This window comes from Amborella trichopoda, chromosome 13 (assembly GCF_054954075.1).
Source record: "Amborella trichopoda isolate Santa Cruz 75 chromosome 13, AtrichopodaSantaCruz75HAP2 v2.0, whole genome shotgun sequence".
Taxonomy (NCBI): Eukaryota; Viridiplantae; Streptophyta; class Magnoliopsida; order Amborellales; family Amborellaceae; genus Amborella; species Amborella trichopoda.
Genome location: NC_142348.1, coordinates 9438889 through 9458440, shown reverse-complemented (window position 1 = coordinate 9458440; position 19552 = coordinate 9438889). Strand labels below are relative to the sequence as shown.

Below are 19552 nucleotides of genomic sequence, written 5' to 3'. Positions count from 1 at the left end.
CACTATTTTATTCTTAATTGTTTTTCTTATAAACTATTTTGACACCAAATTTTGGACGTCCAATCCTCTATTAAACTCGCACTAGCGAAAACTATATAAAAAAATATTTCCAATAAAATAAAATACCCAAAATACCCTTGAAAGATTCAAAGGGTATTTTGGTCATTATATTTTGTCAAAAATTTATTTTTAATTTTTTTTACAGGTGCATCCCAATGAGAAGATGGCACGTACCAAATCTCATATTCATACAATTTGTATAAAAAAATTAAAAATAAAATACTTTGAGACGTCGAATCTAAGATCAAACGGTGAGTGGCTCTCTTGATCAAAATTGGACGACTAGATGGTAGGGGAAGATAGTTCTTCTATGCTATAAGAGAAGTATAGAAACCTTTCCTTTTTATTTATATTGGGGTACCAACAGTTTCCTTTCAAACCCAAGACTCTTTCTCTTAACTATTTCTTCTTAAAAACCATCTTCGAATATCTGGCTATGCAACATTAAAAAGCCCAACATTTTCTCTTCTGTTGCCATGAGAAACCCTTTGGTGTAGTTTCTCGTCGCCATATATTCAGATTTTTGTTGAATAGCCTTCCTTCAGTCCCATTTCCCTCTGTTGATTTAGAGGATGGTTTTGCACAATTCAATACCCAACATTCTAAATTGCTCTGTCCTTGATTCTAATTTCTGTATAAAATTCCATTTGGTGCACCCGAACCACAAGATCATTATGAAATTGTCAAAATTATGAAATCTGATTCCAAAATTCTTAACCTTGATTGACAAAGAAAGGGATTGGTTCAATTGTTTGATCTACTCATAATGCAGCTGATTTCCCGGGAGTTAGTAGAAGTTAAGTGATACACCTAGAAATATCAATTGCTACAAACTCTTACCAAGCGCAAAAACAATCCCCAAACTAGTGCTGACACTAACTTTACCAAAACCATTGAAGGAGAAAATTAATTCTCAAAATTGAAATCCTATGGTTGTTGGTTTTGGATTCCACAATGTCTACTAAGTTCAAATAGAGCACAATTTATTATCCATTATTCATCTGTATCTATTTTAGTTTCCCTGAGAGTACATCTGAACGTATATGACCTATGCCACATCGTATACTTGTAGGGATAAAAGAGTTGGAAAAAATGATGAAGTTAAGGAAGATGGTGGTATTGGACTATACCTAGGTTCACAAGTTGTTTCCTTAATGTGGTTTCGACAGAGGGCTTGCTTAAACTAAGGAGTGACCAGATGTGTTAAGTGGGTAGAGATGATTGGCTGAGTTTTTTTTTATTGCTGGATTGGTAACTATTGGTCAAAAAAGCATCTTTCGTGAAACCAAAAAAAAAATTAAGCATATGTTGCTGCTACAGACATTGGTGATTTGCTAAACTTAACACACGTCATGAAACCAATTAGAGGAGGCTACTGTCGGCTACCTAGCTGTGTTTGATGCTCTCTTGATTCTATGACGATGAAGCATTATATGATTGGCATTAAATAAAATGACTATATACAATGAAACCATTTATCTTTGTTACAATGAGATGCTACTAGCCATAAGAGATGTCAAATTTGATGGCTTGGGGTGTTCTACAAAGTTTGAGAAATTTTTGTTTTTTTTTTTTGTTTTTAACTTTGAGATTAGTCAATGAAACACTCTCAACCATCAGATTTGAAATCTGACAGACAAAAATGATTGTGATATCCATGTATTAAAAGTCATTGGTCTCTTTATATACTTTTCCCGAAAATAAAGGTTGCCAATGGAAAGCAAATGATGTATCGATCATTTCCTAATAAAAAGACAACAATATTAGTTGCTTTGAAGTACAAAGAAGCTCACCACCATGCTCAATTGTGAGCAAAAGATCAGGAAAACTCTAGGAATTAAAATTTAACAAACAGGTCACTTTAATTAGGGAAAGCATCGTTGAAGGTTGGGGTAGAAGGGAAGGGAGAGGGGCTGTTGGCCCATAACATTATTGCTCACCTGTGAAATCCGTGGTCAATTACAAGTTTCATCTTGAAATCATGACAAGATTTTATGTACTTCAAATTTTCAAATCTCTGTCTCTCCTAGAAAAAAGGTTTATACCTCCATGGGTTATTACGCCCTCATAACAATGTGGACAATTCTGTATGGCGAGAATCTTCGAATAGAGACTCAAGGGAAGATCTCCTCTTTGGAGAGGAGAATGATGGCTTAGGAAGCAAAACCAAAGTTTACGAGTTACCATCAAGCATTTCAACCACCTTCATCATACTTAGACGGTTAGTAGGGTTGGTCACCAGAGACCAACCACCTTCATCATACTTAGACGGTTAGTAGGGTTGGTCACCAGAGACCAACCACAATCATCCTTTTTTCCATTTTCTCTTCCTCTCCTTTGATATCTCCCAATTCAAGATCTCCTCCACATTTAAGGTGAGAATATACCCAATTTGAAAAGTATGCCTCGCTAGAATTAGTCACTTGTTGATCAAAATTCTTTCTCCCGCCAACCATTTCCAAAAGCAACATTCCAAAGCTATATACATCTGATTTATGTGAAACAACCCCAAATAATCTTGAATATACTTTAGGAGCCATGTAACCGATCATTCCTGGCACGCCAATTAGTGCTATTATACTTAAATTGTTGGAGTATAGCTTTGTGAGACCAAAATTAGAAATCTTGGGGCAAAAATCTTCATCCAACAAAATGTTATGAGGCTTGATGTCGAGATGGAGTGTGCGATTTTCGCATCTACGGTGCAAATACTCGGCCCACGACTTGTACAATGTTTCCCAATAGAGGCTATGGCTTACGGTTTGTCAAAGAAAATGAATCTTTCAAGCGATCCATTGGGCATGAAGTCATATATAAGTGCTCTTTTCCAACACTCTGCGCAAAAACGAAGAAGGCGTATGTGGTGTATACGGCCAATGGTTGCCACTTCATTAGTAAACTCTGCATCACTACCCTTTGGCTCTACTAGCACCTTTACAACAATGAGGCGCCCGTTAATGAGTTTACCTTTGCAAATACTTTTAAAGCCTCCCTGACCTAACTTTTCTCTCAGGTTGTTGGTCATTTTCTTGATGTCCTTGTATGAGTATCTTGTGGGCATTTCATTTCCATAATTCTTAAAGAACTCCTCAACATTCTGGCCCTTAACTCCTTTGGACATTTTAATGTTCCTTTGGACGTCTTGACAGCTGCTATTGTTACAATTAGTAGTGCTCCCATTGCAATTGAAATACATGTAGGAAGAGATAAAACATTTATGAGCAACAATGGCATAGTGGCAAGATGTATAGCAAGAGTGAGATCTGTGAGATATGGGTAGGAATCAAAAGTTTGTAAGGATAATATCGGAGGATGATAAATAAATTTTTCAAACTCCAACATGGAAGGTCATGCTGGTCCCAAGCCCAAATAAAAGAGGAGGATAGTGTTAGTAGGCAATCAGCATAATCTACATATTTTCTTGAATCCTAAATGTTTTGGTGGAACAAGATTCGTGTAACCAATCCCAAATAGTTGCGGTAAGGATCGGATGATGATGATGATTATTATTATAAACTTAGTAATTGATTTGGATTATTCATTCTAAATAAGTGCAATTTGCACTAGACATATAAAATATATCCATCCAATTAGATAGTCATCGGAGAAGTCAGAATAGCTGGAATAACACGTATGATAGACAGAAAGAGAGAAAGAAGGTCATTGATTTGGATTATTCATTCAAAATAAGATAAATTTGCCCCAAACATCAAAGATCCGTCCATCAATTAGATAGTCGAAGGTAAAGTCCGAATAGTAGGCATACTTTGGAAGAGAGAGAGAGAGAGAGAGAGAGAGAGAGATTTTTTTGCTACCTCTGTCGTTACCTGGAAATTAGCAATCCAGATAAAAAACATTAGAGAGAAGAGAATAAAATGAGTACTTGATAAAAAAATTAAAAAAAGAATAGTTACTACATATTTCTACGTCAAACCATGATGAGATCGCCAGGAATGTTTCTCAATAAACCACAAAATTAGACTAGAAAAATGAAGATCTTGTTATATACATCATTTACTTGTTGGGCAAGTCGCAATGAAAAAACTTAAACTTGACAACTAATAAATATAGAGAAGATAGAAATTTCTTACCCCACGAAATGATTCACATTTCTCCAAGATATTGCTTCTTTCATGAATTTTTCAAGAGCACTATTATCATACTCAAGGTCATTGATTTGGATTATTCATTCTAAATAAGTACAATTTGTACTAAACATAAAAAATCTATCCATCCAATCAGATAGTCATTGAAGTTTAAATACAGACATAATTGGGATGTGAGAGAGAGAGAGAGAGAGAAAGACCTATTATCAACTACCGGCAAAATAGCATTCCAAAATAAATATTATAGAGAGGAGAATAAAATATATAGTTAATAAAAAATATTAATTACTTAGTACATACTTATATGTCCAACCATGATGACATCACTAAGAATGTTTCTCAATATTCCACAAAATTAGACTACAAAAATAAAGATCTTGTTATATACATTGTTGGCTTGGTGGGCGAGCCACAATGGAAACAATAACTTAATAGCTAATAAATATGGAGTAGATAGAAATTTCTTACCTCGCAAACTAATTCACATTTGTTTATGACTTTGCTTCTTTTACGCTTTGACACACTTACTTTTCAAAACTCAGAGACCCAAGTTAAAAGGAGTCCAATCCCATATAATAGGGATTAAGAATACAAGACGATTATCCACAAATCTCCCACCTTGGCTTAAATTCTAAAAAAAAATTTCATCGTCTTCTCCACACACACCCTATAGGTGTTTACCTTGGCAATACAGTAATTAAATGCAAGCATAGCTTGAACTTATGTAATAGAACTAGCTTTGTCAATGTATCTGCAGCATTCTTCTTAGTGTCGATCTTGAATAAAAAAGATATTGCCTTAAGTTATTATCTCATGGATAAAATGATACCTGACATCAATATATTTCATCCTTGCATGATATACCTGGTTCATTGTCAAATGTATTGTAATAGTCCCTTTCTGTTGTAAGCTCAAATTACTTACAAGCCCTTTAAGCCAAATGGATTCTTTCACAGCCTCAGTAACTGCCATGTATTTTGTTTCAGTCGTAGACAAGGCAATAACGGTTTGTAGCATCGACCTTTAACTGATCGGAGTTCCTATAAGTGTAAATACATAACCTGCAGTAAATCTTCTACAGTCCAAATCACTTGAAAGGTCAACATCAACCACCACATTCGTTATCTTTATCAAAGACCAGACCTACATCTTATGTACCCCTTAGGTAGTGAAGAATCTATTTTACCGCATGTCAATGTTCCTTTCTTGGATTAGCCATATACTTACTAACAATAATAATGGCATGAGAAATACCTGGACGAGTGTAAATCATTGCATACATGAAGTTTCCAACTGCACTCCTATAAAGAACACTATTCCTTTCCAGCATCTGAACTTGGTGATAATACTGCCGACAATTTGAGATGAGCAGCAAGAGGAGTACCCACGGGCTTTGAATTTTCCTCCCGAATCTAACGATGACCTTCTCAATGTACTCCTTTTGAGATAGCCACAATTTATCCAACTTTCGATCTCTGCAAATCTCCATACCCAAAATTATCTTTGCTAAACTTAAGTCTTTTGTTTCAAATTCTTTGGCAAACCGAGTCTTCAATTTACTGATTTTTGAAGAACTCTTCATAGCAATAAGCATATCATCCATATAGAGCAATAAATAGATGAACGAATCATCAGTAAATCTCTCAAAATAGACACAGTTGTTATACTTAGTTCTGATGTACCCGTGTCCAATCATGAATGTATGATATACCACTGCCTAAGAGACTGCTTTTACAATGACTTTTTCAGCTTGCAGACATGATCCTCCTTTCCTTTAACAACAAACCCTTTTAGCTACGTTATATAAATCTGTTCTTCTAATTCTCCATGAAGGAATGCAGTCTTAACATCAAGTTGCTCTAAGTCCATATCAAACAATGCAACCATGGCTAGTAAATCTCGAATAGAATTGTATTTCACAACTGGGGAGAAAATCTCATTATAGTGAACACCTTCTTTCTGTGCATGACCTTTTGTAACTAAACGCCTTAAACCGATTACCACCAGTCTCAGGTGACTCATCTTTCTTCTTGTAAACCCATTTACAACCAATGACTCTCTTGCATTTAGGCAACTTCGACAGATCCCAAGTACGATTCTTTTGAGAAGATATTATTTCTTCATATGTGGCTTCACTCCACATGCTACTGCCACTATCCTGTGTAGATTCTTTAAAAGTTGATGGCTATTAGCATGTGGGAGCCAATGCATAAGCCATCATTTCCTCATAACCGTACTGCACCACTGTCTGTTTTATTCTCTTTCTCTTTCTCGTTCCAAGTTGAAGCTCTTTCTCAAGTGGAGTAGACTCAACAACCTCTTCATGGAAAACATCTTCCTCCACTCTCTCACAGGGAATTTTTGACACATATTTTGGAGTATTTTCTAGAGTTGTCAACTTAACTTCAACTGCATCACTATTGCTACAATTTTCCTTTTCTTCATCCTTCTGAATGTGCTTTAACATGGCAGACTCATCAAATTTAACATCACAACTGATAATAAACTTAGTGACTTAGAATCTGGGCATCACATTCTATAGCCCTTAACCCCATCCGTGTAACCAAAGAAAATACATTTCTTTGATCTATGACTCAATTTGTCTTCCTTCACATAAACATAAGTAGGACAATTAAAAATTCTTAAATGAGAACAAGCAACAGGTTTATCATATCATACCTCTTGCGGTAGTTTGTAATCGATTGTTGTAGATGGTGACCTGTTGACGAGGTAACACGCCGTATTGACCGCCTTTTCCTGAAAGTCCTTTGGCACATTAGCATTACTCAACATGTTGCGGGCCTTCTCTAGAAGTGTCGTGTTCATGCACTTACCAACTCCTTCCTGTTGCAGCGTCTCTAGAGTGGTGAAGTGACAAACAATTCCTTTGCTCTTACAAAAATTCACAAACTCCGCTGAAGTGTACTCTCCACCATTATCAATCCTCAAGCACTCGACCTTCTTTCCAGTCTGTCTTTGGACCATGACTTTCCAATATTTGAATGTTTTAAATACATCTGCCTTTTTCTTTAGTGTGTAAATCCACACCTTCTTAGAGAAATCATCAATGAAGGAAACAAAGTATAGATATCCACCTTTTGAGACAATGGAAAGTATGGCCCCATACATATGAATGAATATAATCAAGAATGCTTTTTGTGGTATGTTTTGACGTGCGAAACTACATCCTACACTATTTACCATAAACACAGTGCTCATAGAAGTCCAACTTGCACTTCTTCATGCCATTGATCAATTACCGTTTGCTAAGTTTCGTCAAAGTTCTCTTAACCCCAAATGCATATGCCACAACTGAGTCAAGTCAGAATCACCATCATCAGATACAAAAACTATTGCTTTATCTGTGATAACATTCCCAAGCAACACATATAAATTTGGTCTGATCTTCTTGCCTTTCATTACAACCGGAGCACCCTTAAGAATCTTCAAAACTCCGCCTTCTCCAAACAATTTACAACTATTGGAGTCTAAGGTACCTAAAGAAATAATATTTTTCTTCAAATCTGAAACGTGTCTACATTAGTCAATGTTCTTACAACTCCATCATACATCTTGATAGTAATTGTCATAGCACCAATGGTCTTGCAAGCTGCATCATTCTCCATCAAAATCGGTCCACCATTAATGCTCTTGTATGTGGTAAACCAAATCCGATGAGGGTACATATGATAGGAACATCCTGAATCAAGAACCCACGAGTTTTTAGAGTTGTCAAAATTTGTCGAGACCGACAACATATTATCTGTTCTACTTAGCCAAACTTCTATCAACTATATTGGCTGCATCAGAAGCTCATCTTTCTTTCTCTTTGAGCTCCAACAATCTTTCTTAATATGTCCTTTTTTTTTGCAGTAATTGCAATAAATGTTATATTTTCCTGATCTGGATTTGGATCTGGACCAACCCTATTTTTCATGTCTCTTTCCAGTTCTCTCAACATATCTCCCTCTAGCCATTCAACCATCTGCATGTGGCAGAACATTATCATGTCTCGTCCTCAATCATTAAAGAAAAGAGTCGAAGTCATATCTTCCATTTCTATGGTATCTTTTTCATAGAGCAATATTGTGACTTGATACTCATATGAATGAAGGAGTGATGATAACAAAATTATAGCCTTATCCTCATCATGCATTTTAATACCAATATGTAATATTCACAAATAATTTTATTAAAATAATTCTGGTATTCATGGATATATATATACCTTCATTCATCCGCAGGGTGTACACTTTTTGCTTAAAAAATAATTTATTTGTTAGAGACTTTGTCATATATAAACTCTCAAGCTTCAATTAAAAACTTGAAGTTGAATCCTCATTGACGATAGTAAATACCACTTCACTCGAAAAGCACAATCGAATAGTGCTTATAGCCCTCAAATCTAAGTCTTCCCAATCCTCATCAGATATGAATTTCGTTTTCTTGGACTTTCTTTTAAGAGCTTTATGTAAATCTTGTTGCACTAACAAATCCCGAACATTCATTTGCCAAATTCCAAAATTATTTTTGCCATCAAATTTCTCCACCTCGAACTTTGCATTCGAAACATTTATTGCCATTTCGAAAACCCAAAACCAGGCTCTGATACCACTTGTTGTGCGTGAAAGCTCCAAACCTGATGGAGTGATTTTTGACAAATAAAGTATGAAAAAAATAGAATCGACAAAAACGAAAAACAAGAAACAAAAAAATAAAGTAAGAAAGAAATAACATAAAAAAAAATACCAGATTTTACGTGGTTCATTACATATGTGATTCATCCACAGATGAAGACGGTCGTTGTTTTTCACTAAATCAAATAAAGAAAATTACAAGGCAACTTACTTGAGAGAACTAGAGATTCAATCTCCCATAAAGCATTCTTCTCTACAAGTTTCCCTCTCTACAAAAACCTTCAAAAGTTTCCCTCTATTTTTCTGGATATTTTGCTCTTTCTAATTAATCCAGTATATAGAAAAAACACAACCACCCAAAAGAGGCATACGTGATGGCCTCCCTTTTTTCCTAGCTTTATCTACTGGTAGACCCAAGGCCCCATCTTAATATAAGTAGGACTTATCCATAAACTTAGATCCCTAATAATATGCTCTATTTAAAAAATAGTAGACCCAAATTAAAAAGAATCCAATCCCATAAAAGAGGGATCAAGAATTTAAGACAATTATAAAAAATATCATCGATGTTGTTGAGACGATTGATCAAATGAGTGTGCCGAGCTTGTCAAAAATAAAAAAGATGACTTTGGAGATTTTTAGAAAGGCAATTGTATGAGAGAACATGTGGGAAAGAAATAAAAGAACTTCTATTGATGGAATTTCTTTGGATGAAGATAGCATTAAAATAAATCTTGCAAATGCTATGGTGTTGGTTTGGTATAAATAAGGTGGGAGAAGGTGTTTCAATAGTGGATGTTGAAGAATTTTATTAATCAATTCCCTACAAAGCGAGGCCTAAAGGGAGATAGATACCACCATTGTCGAGGTGTATTAAGCTTAATTTTGATGGGACTTCTTTAGGGAACTTGTTGGTATTGGTTCTAGTGGCGATGTCATTTTTACTATGCGAAAGGGCAGAACATTGTGCTCTTTTACAAGGTTTGAGGTTAATTAAGGAAAGGCAAATTAATAATTACTATTTAACAGACTATCTTAATGTTTATAGATATTGGAGTCAGTACTCAGTGCATATTCTATTTTCTGGATCTTATCCTTTAGTTTACTAAAATGAACTTGCAATTTAATTGAAAGGCTGCAAAGAAATTTTCTATGGCCAAGTGTGGCAGAAAAAAAGGGTGTTCATCTTGTTAAATGGAACGCAATATAATCGATTTTAATAGTGCATGAATGATGAAGTTGGTATGGAGAATTTTGGCAAGCCCCTTATCTCTATTAGCTCGATTTTTCAAGCACAGATATTTCTAGAATATTTCTATATGGGAGGTCAAGGCGAAACCGTATTATTCCCATGCTTAGAAGGGCATTCTATTGGGTTTATCTCATCTGAAAGTTAATGTTCAATGAATTATTGGAGATGGTCAGCTCGTAAATTTTTGGGCTGATCCCTGGTTGTCAAGACAGTTCATATGAGATTCCTATGGTGGCAGTGTACGTGAGTATCTAGGGGATTTCGTTGGTCGGAAAGTTTCTGATTACATCGGCGGATCTTCTCAGTCGTGGATTCTTCCTTGACCCACATCAGATTCCCTGGTCAGATTATGGGGCGAGGTTGAGAACTGCACTATATCTGTACAACTTAGAAATGATTTCTTAGTATGGATAAACTCTGCGAGTGATATGTTTTCGATTAAAGAAGCTTGGTATTTTATTCGAAATAAAGGACCATCGCAACCTATTTTTTTGTGCTCTTTGGTCATCCAAATGTCATCCTAGGGCCAAACGGTTTTTTTGGCTGGCCCTACACAACTGCTTACCATTGCATTTCTTTTAAAACAGCATGGTATGGATCTAGATTCTGTATGCCCTTTCTGTAGGAACTATGATGATAGCCTTTGTCATCTCCTGTTTCACAATGCATTCTCACAGGGTGTATGGAGATCAGTTGCATGAGGGTATAGTAAGGGATTCACCCCTGGCATTTCTACTCCTGGTATGTTGAGAAGTTGGTTAGTATTCAAATTTAAATCTGATGGTCTTCTTAAATTCACTTTTACTTTCTTCACAATAATTTTGTTTTTATAGGATGAGCGAAATAGGAGAATTTTTCAATCAACATCTACAAGAAGGGAACATTTTGTTAAGCGAATTTCAACCCATATTAAGGAGTTGGCAAATGCAAAAAAATGGGTTTTTCCATTTGTCAGAGAGAACAGTCATTGATAATTTTCGTATCACATGGTGTCATCAGAAACCTAGATCCCTTATTCCAGTGGCATGCTTATTCCATGATGCCCAGCATTTCAAGTTCATTGCAGATGGTGCATCTTTACAGAACCTAGGTTTTGCAAGCAGTGGTGGTTTTATTCGATAGAGCAATGATGTTTTTCTTGCTGCCTTTCTGAAGTCACTTGCATATGCTTCCAATAATTATCTAGATTTTTTTGCCCTTAAAGAAAGAATTGACTTGGCCATTAAAAATAATTACTTTCCTCTTCAAGTACAAAGTGATTCCTCCTTACTTGTGAATGCCATCCATGACCGTTGTTGTGCCCCATGGAAGTTACAAACAGTTACAACTAATTGTCAAAGCACACTTTTACCACATTTATGCTCAATATCTCATATTTTTCATGAGGCCAATATAGTAGCCGATGCCCTTGCTAAGAAGGTTTCTTTTAATTCTGGACTTTATTTTCCTGCTTTTACTTCATGATTTGGCATAACTGTCATTATAGGATTGTAAAATAATGACTTGTTTTCCTTTGATTTTTTATTAATAAAAAACGGATAACTCCCCCACTCACTTACACAAAGAAACAAGGAAAAAAAATTAATAATACAAAACACTATCTTAATGTCGTCGATTGGTGCAAGAAACCCTCAAATCGTCGTAGATGTTGAGGAGGATTTCGCTTGAAGGGATGGACATATGTGGTAATTAGAGGTTTTCTAAATGATACAACGGATTGTCTTTGAAAAGAAAGGATTACGTCTTGATGTTGCACGAGTTCGGGGTGTATGAGCTGTATTTGGCCCCTTTTGTTTTATATTAATAAATACCGGATAGGGCCTTTTACCCTGCTGAGTTTAAATATATATATATATATATATATATATATATATATATATATATATATATATATATATATTTTTTTTTTTTTTTTTTTTTTTTTAAAAAAAATCTGTTTCAGATGACCTATCTTATTATAATGGGAGGTCTAGGTCTTATTTCAACCTTTTCCTTTGTCTACGATAAATTTCTCAAAATTTTGAATATGCTTTCCGTTGTTCCCCCAAGGAGAGAGAAAGACCGAGAGGAGAGAGAGCTTGGTGTTCATCCTCTCTCGCTCTCTCCAACACGGCAGGTGAGAGAGCATGAGGGTTTCACACGATTACAATTATCTTGTGAAACTCCGTTTATTTAGAAAAGCGAATACCATTTTCAACGCGGAGCTGCACAAGTCTTGCAATCTGGAAGTTTTTTTTTTATCTTTTCTAATATATGTGTGTAAGATTCTATAAATACAAATTTTCATTGAATAGTAAGTTTTGTAAATAAAAATTTTATTCCCTGTCTGCCATGGTTTTGACCTTTGAAGTTTGAGGCCAGAGTTACTGTACCACTGATGACCCTTGTTTGGAAGTCGTATAATCAATCACAGTTATATTAGAATTTTCCTAACATGTTGCTTGTGATCAGATGGAGATAATCCCACATTGCGTTTTGCTGTTCTGGTTTATCTTCATCTCTATTTAAATTACCAATGCTTTCACGCTGCTTCATGCTGCTCCTCTTACTCCTTGTCACTTTTAATGGCGAGTTTGCTTCTGCAGATGCACAATCCCAAGCTTGTTTCTCGCAAGTTTGTGGTGGTTTCAATATCAGTTACCCATTTTGGTTACAAAGAGAGGATGGACCTTACTGCGGCTACGAAGGGTTCGAGATCAAATGTTCAAAAGCAAGGCCTATTTTAGATCTTAACTCCGATGCATACTGTGTCGAAGGAATCAATTACAATTCAAAGACTCTTACTGTAATCGACACAGAATTGGAGAGCAATGCGTGCCCACGACCTGAAAAAAACGTTAGTTTTGGCAATTCACCCCTTTCATATGCCCCCCAAGACACTGAGTTGTTCTTCTTCTTCAATTGCTCAAATGATATCATAGTTTCCCCTCCTTCAGGCTATCCATTACCCTGCCTCGTCAACTCTGATAACTATTCCTCTTATTCTTTTCTCACCCGACCCGCAATGGCCAATTTGTATGAGCACTGTGAAGAGGTGGTGGTTGTTCCTATATTGGAGAGTGCAGCATCGGACTGGTCTGGTGGTGTTGGTGGGGTGGTGGATAAGGGGTTTAATTTGACATGGGGCTCTGATGACTCTGGTTGTATCAGTTGTGAAAACTCTGGTGGGTGCTGTGGTTACAACACGAGTACAGAGAGGTTCGTCTGTTATTGCAAGGATCGACCACACTCAAGAAACTGCAGTGATGGTATGCTCTGTTAATACCTGGTTTAATTCTTCTTGGTTTCATATTGGCCTGTTCATACTAAGTTTTAACTGTTCTCGTTCCTGCTTATACCCATATTAGTACTTGATTTGGTTCTTGATGTGATTATGCGAATCCCGAATCTAGTTAATAGTAATACCATTGTTTCTTGACTCTGGTTCTCGGTCCTGGCCCAAGCCGAATAACTCAGATGAGTCCGAGTAGATCTGTCGGTATTGTTAATTCTTTGTACCAAAATTTGATTTGGTCTTTGCTAATTCTTGCTTTAGTTCTCATGTTGAATCTGTTAATAGTTTCATTCATGCTTGAGGACCTGCCTGTTAGTGCCTAGTTTAACTCCTCCTTTTATGACTGGTGCTAAGCCTGTTGACCCAATTTAACGTTTGTTTCCACATTGACTAATTTGAGATCCTTTAGATTTTAATGTTTTAATGTGGGTAATGTTTAATGCTTGTGATTCTGGTAGCTGGTTGGTCGAAAATCTGTTTCAGGTAAACCATTAAAAACCTTTTATTTTTCCCATCTGATAAATGAAAGAACTAAAACCTGCAAAAGGGTGAAATGTAGGGAAAATAAAGGAAATCGCAACAGCCATTAATTTCCTTCTTCTTGACCAACGAGTCTTTTTCTTATAGGGTGAAATATAGGGAAAATACAGGAAATCGCAACAGCTATTAATTTCCTATTTGAAAAGTAATAAAGGAAATCACAACAGCCATTAATTTTCTTCTTCTTGACCAACGAGTCTTTTTCTTATACGGTTTCGGCACCGAAATTTCACAAGTTGATTTCGATCAATTGTTATCCGATAGTGTTCTCATTTAATGGATCATATTCTCTTGGGTCGTCACCTTTTAGGCTTAAAATTCCTGGTGCATCTCTCATACTCTTTGTTTTGATTTGTCTAAACAATGTTCAAACTTAAACTTCTGACCCCTTCTAAATTCAACAGATATTTTGGGATGAGGTTTGAATTCTCCCTGGCTGTTCATATGATAAATGAAGAACAGAAATAGACTTTGAGATTTCCAAACCTTTGAATGACAACAAGATGGGATCACAGTATCAGACCTCCCTCTCTCTCTCTCTCTCTCTCTCTCTCTCTCTCTCTCTCTCTCTCTCTCTCTCTCTATATATATATATATATATATATATATATATATATATATATAATAATTACCCAGAAAGGGCAATTGTTATTTTACAAATTATCTTTATGATTCTTTACATATCTTGAAGTTAGGAACACCTCAAAGCTAAGTTTTAATCGGTGAAGTGTATATTAGGCCACCGTTGGAATTTGTCCTTTCGAAATATTATATTTTTTTAAGGTAAATCATAGGGCTGGCAATGGACCGGACGGCAGGCCTAGCCTAAAAAGGTAGGTTATGGGATGAAAACAGTTGCCTGAGGGCTGGGCTAAGGCTAGGGCTAGCGCCCGTTCGGTTTGGCCGGCTTAGGCCCTATTTTTTTCTTCGACCTTTTTTAGTTTTTCTTGCTTTTGGCCGAGCCTGCCGTGGCTCGCCCTGCCGGTCGCCACCCTTGGTTTTTCATATTGGGATATTATAGAAAATATATCTATCTAGAAGGGCCTCTTGCAGAGACATCGACGGAAAGGAGTGCTCACACGCCTGTCAGCGTTGAACCTTGTCATTCCGAGAGACTTTGTCACCATGAAATTCAGAAATTACCAGTTCCGAGAGACTTTGTTAACATTGAATTTAAGAGAACTTTTGTGCAATTATAAATATTTTGTATGATTAGACGTAGAAATATTTTTACATTAAGCAGTCATATGTGTTTTTTTACACCAATTGACAATTAATTGTTGTAAAAATATTCTTGCACATAACTATATGAGTGAATTTTTTTATACAAAAATATTTCTCCATAAATAGTTTCACAAAAACCAAATGTGCTGTTTAGGTAAAGGGAAAAGTTTATATCGAGCCGAGGCTCTAAACAATCAAATTTGAGCTACCTCAAAAATTTCACTAGAAGATGTTGTTTTGATTTCCAAATATCCTTAAATCGATCATCTTGATATCAAGATCCATGAACATGAGAAAAAAAATGGATTTTGAGTTTTGAAAATTGTATATTTTATAATGTATTTTTTGACCATCAATATTCAAAATTTTCAAATTTTAATAGATCGAAGCTTTAAACTTTATAAATAAAAATGAAAATATATTTTAAGCCTATCACAAATATTTTCAACATTCAAATTATATTTCTCAACACTATTTGAAGGCAGGCTCTAATTTGATTGTTTAGAGCCTAGGCTCTATACAAACCACACCCATAGATAAATAGACTAAAGAGGGACTCCTCTTCGAACAAGGTCAAGCCCTTATATTGGAAAATATACTAAACATGGACTCTTCTTTTACCAAGATCTAGGTGAACCCGCTCCGAATCCGACCTTATTATTTTAAAATATTATATAATATTTTTATGTATAAATTTATAAAAGTTAATATAATAATATATACATACTCTTTGATCTTCTTTTGGCACTCTTTATTTATATATATATATATATATATATATATATATATATATATATATATATATATATATATATATATATATATATATATATATATATATAAACCATTTTTTTGTTATATATATATATATATATAAACCATTTTTTTGTTATATATAAAATATAAAGGTTATATACAATGCAGCGTTTTAAAAATCGCCGAGTCGAACTGGACTCGCCCGGTTCCACTCGAAATTCACGAAAAAGGTACCGGATCGGTTCAAAAACCGGGAATCGTCCGGTTCTAGAGAGAACCAGACGATTCCGCACAGTGACTCGCCGATTCACTGTGCGGAATCGGCGAGTCCGTGAAGAACACGGGTTGCACAGTGTTCTTCACGGATTTTTTCAAATTTGTCATTTTTTGATCATTTTTTTTGTTTTTTTCGGCATGTGATCTGTTTTGCAGGCTGTAAACAGCTTTATTCAGCTTTTTCAAGGATTAAATGGTGGAAAAATTGGTTGTTTTTGGATCAAGAAAAATTCGGGGTTTAGGGTTTCCGCCATTTCTGAAATTTCATGCCAAATAGGGCATGAATCTTTCAAAATTTGTAGGCATATTGATCTTAAAGCTGTGAATCAAAAGCTTTTGTTACAAATTTGTGATAATCGTTGAGAAAAACAGAGTTTTTTGGAGATTGAAGGCTTCGGTTCACAAAAACAGGTAAGAACTTTGGGTTTTTTTTTTTCCGCCATTTGATTTATTTCACGGCATATTTTAAACAAAATGAGTTCAATAATTAGGGTTTTTAATCTTTATTGTGTCTAGTATGATTTAAAATTTTCAATTTTACGTAATCTGGTCAATTACAGCAAGAAATTTGATATGAACAGTGAGATGTCTGCGGAACCAAATTCCGCTGTTTTTTTTTTTTTTTCCGCCTTTTGATTTTGTTTTCATGATATATTAGAAACAATGGGTTAAAAATTTAGGTTTTTGATTCCTTATATTGTTGTTTATCAGAAAATATAGTCAATTGGATGTACTTTATTCACTTGGAGGTGAATTTTTGAGTTAAAATCGCTTATGTAAAACGACTCTGTGAAGAACAAATTTTTTTTTTTTTTTTTTTTTTTTTTTTTTGTGTGTAGCCCATGATAGAATTTTTTGTAATCTATGATCGAATTTTTTGTAATCCATGATCAAAATGTTTGTTTTTTTTTCTTGTAATCCATGATCGAATTTTATTTTTTACTTTTTATTTTTGTAACCCATGATAGAATTTTTTGTAATCCATGATCGAATGTTTTGTAATCCATGATCGAAATGTTTGTTTTTTTTTGTAATCCATGATCGAATTTTTTGTTTTTTGTTTTTTATGTAACCCATGATAGAGTTTTTTGTAATCTATGATTGAATTTTTTGTTATCCATGATGTAATTGTTTTTTTCTTTTTTTGTAATCCACGATCGAATTTTTTGTTTTTTTTTGTTTTTTTTTTTGTAATGCATGATCGAATTTTATGTAATCCATGATCGAATTTTTTGTAATCCATGATAGAATTTTCTGTAATCCATGATCGACTTTTTTGTAATCCATGATCGAATTTTATGTAATCCATGATCGAATTTTTTGTAATCCATGATAGAATTTTCTGTAATCCATGATCGACTTTTTTGTAATCCATGATCGAAATGTTTGTTTTTTTTACTTGTAATCCATGATCGAATTTTTTTTTTTGTAACCCATGATTGAATTTTTTGTAATCCATGATCGAATTGTTTTTTTCTGTTCTTGTAATCCACGATCAAATTTTTTGTTTTTTTATGTTTTTTTTTTTTTTTGTAATCCATGATCGAATTTTATGTAATCCATGATCGAATTTTATGTAATCCATGATCGAATTTTTAGAAAATTTATGATTTTTTTTTTTTAATCCATGATCGAACTTTTTGAAAATTTGTTAATTTTTTTTTTTAATCCATGATCGATTTTTTTGAAAATTTGCTGTACTTTTTTTTTTTATTTCTTTTTATCCATGATCGAATTTTTTGAAAATTTGCTGTACTTTTTTTTTTTTATTTCTTTTTATCCATGATCGAATTTTTTGAAAAATGATGATTTTTCGAAAAGATGTGAAAATCGTGATAAAGTTTTGATTATCCTGATGTATTAAACATTTAAACCCAATTTTTAATTTTTATTGTTTGAGTTTGCTGTAATTTTTTTTTTTTTTTTTTCAAGATCGAATTTTTTGAAAATTGATGATTTTCCGAAAAGATGTGAAAATCGTGACAAGGTTTTAATTATCATGAGGTATTAAACCATATTTTAAATTTTTATTGTTAAAGTTTTTGTTGAAAAAATTGTATGTTGATGGATTATTTATGCAAAAAAATGCATGTTATTATATTTTCAATACAAAACTGTATTTTTTTTATCTGTTGTTCATGGATTTTTTAGTTGGAATGACTGATGTTAGCCGGCTCTTTGAAGAATTGTTTTTATTATTAATTTTTTAATACAAAAAATGTATGTTCTTGATAATTTAGTTGTAGCCATGTTTGGAGCTTGCATTTTGTATTATTCTAAATGTTTGTAATTGATATGTATGAAAATATTATTGTCAAAAAAGGTATTTTGCAATAACAAATAACAACGAATATGACTACATGAACTACCGCAACATATTATCACTACATATGGTGATTATTTTTCTTTTTGAACTGTCAGGTTAATTTAAACTTTTTACATCTTAAAACAGTTGAATCATGTCAAGATCTACAGAAGACCCTGCATGGCAACATGGGGTCAGACTTGATCCCAACAAGAAAGACAAAATTATTTGTAATTACTGTCAAAGAGTGATAAGTAGTGGGGTATATAGGTTCAAGCAACACTTGGCAGGGGTTAAGGTTGAAGTTTCTGCATGCACTAGTGTCCCTAGTAATGTAAAAAAACTGATGGTGGCAATTCTTAATGCTAGCAAAGGTAAAAAAATTGCCAAACATAGGATGAATGAGGAGATAGCTAGTTTATATACACCATCAATATTTATAATGAATTTTAATAATTTTTTCGGATTTTTTTGAAGCTTTATTCTGACCGATTCACCCGATTCCGATCCCGATCACCGATTCGTCGATCCGGATCGCCGATTCGCCGATCCGGATAGGTTTTTGGAAAGCCTGATCCGGGTCACCTATCCGGTTTTTAAACCATTGATACAATGGTTTAAAAACCGGATCGGTGACCCGGATCGGGCTTTCAAAAAATCGATCCGGATCGACGAATCGGCGATCTGGATCGGGAATCGGGTGAATCGGTCAGAATAAAGCTTCAAAAAAATCCGAAAAAATTATTAAAATTCATTATAAATATTGTTTTTTAGGAATTCAATAAGAAATGAGGGTACTCCATTAAGAATTTTCATGTTTTTGAATGAATATGCGAATATTGATATGTTCTTTCCCTGCATGAACCGCCATTCAACATTTAATTCACATCACACAAAAGGATAAACATAGAATTATCATGGAATAAGTATATCAACATACATGGACTACAATAGCATAAAATTAGTAACATACGATCTAAAAATAAAATGATAGACGACGTTGTGTAGATCTTAACATGATTCAACTGTTTTAAGATGTAAAAAGTTTAAATTAACCTGACAGTTCAAAAAGAAAAATAATTACCATATGTAGTGATAATATGTTGCGGTAGTTCATGTAGT

At 34.3% G+C, this 19552-nt stretch overlaps 1 protein-coding gene across 2 annotated transcripts in view; it reads left to right on the top strand.

Moving 5' to 3' along the window:
- Positions 1-12253: 12253 nt before the first annotated feature.
- Positions 12254-19552, top strand: part of LOC18424719 (rust resistance kinase Lr10) — a 28685-nt gene continuing 21386 nt past the window's right edge. For both annotated transcript variants that reach the window (XM_088855601.1, XM_088855592.1), the window contains exon 1: positions 12254-13303. In XM_088855601.1, coding sequence (XP_088711727.1) covers positions 12571-13303 — 733 coding nt within the window. In that variant the 5' untranslated portion in view covers positions 12254-12570. The remainder of the gene's footprint in view (positions 13304-19552) is intronic.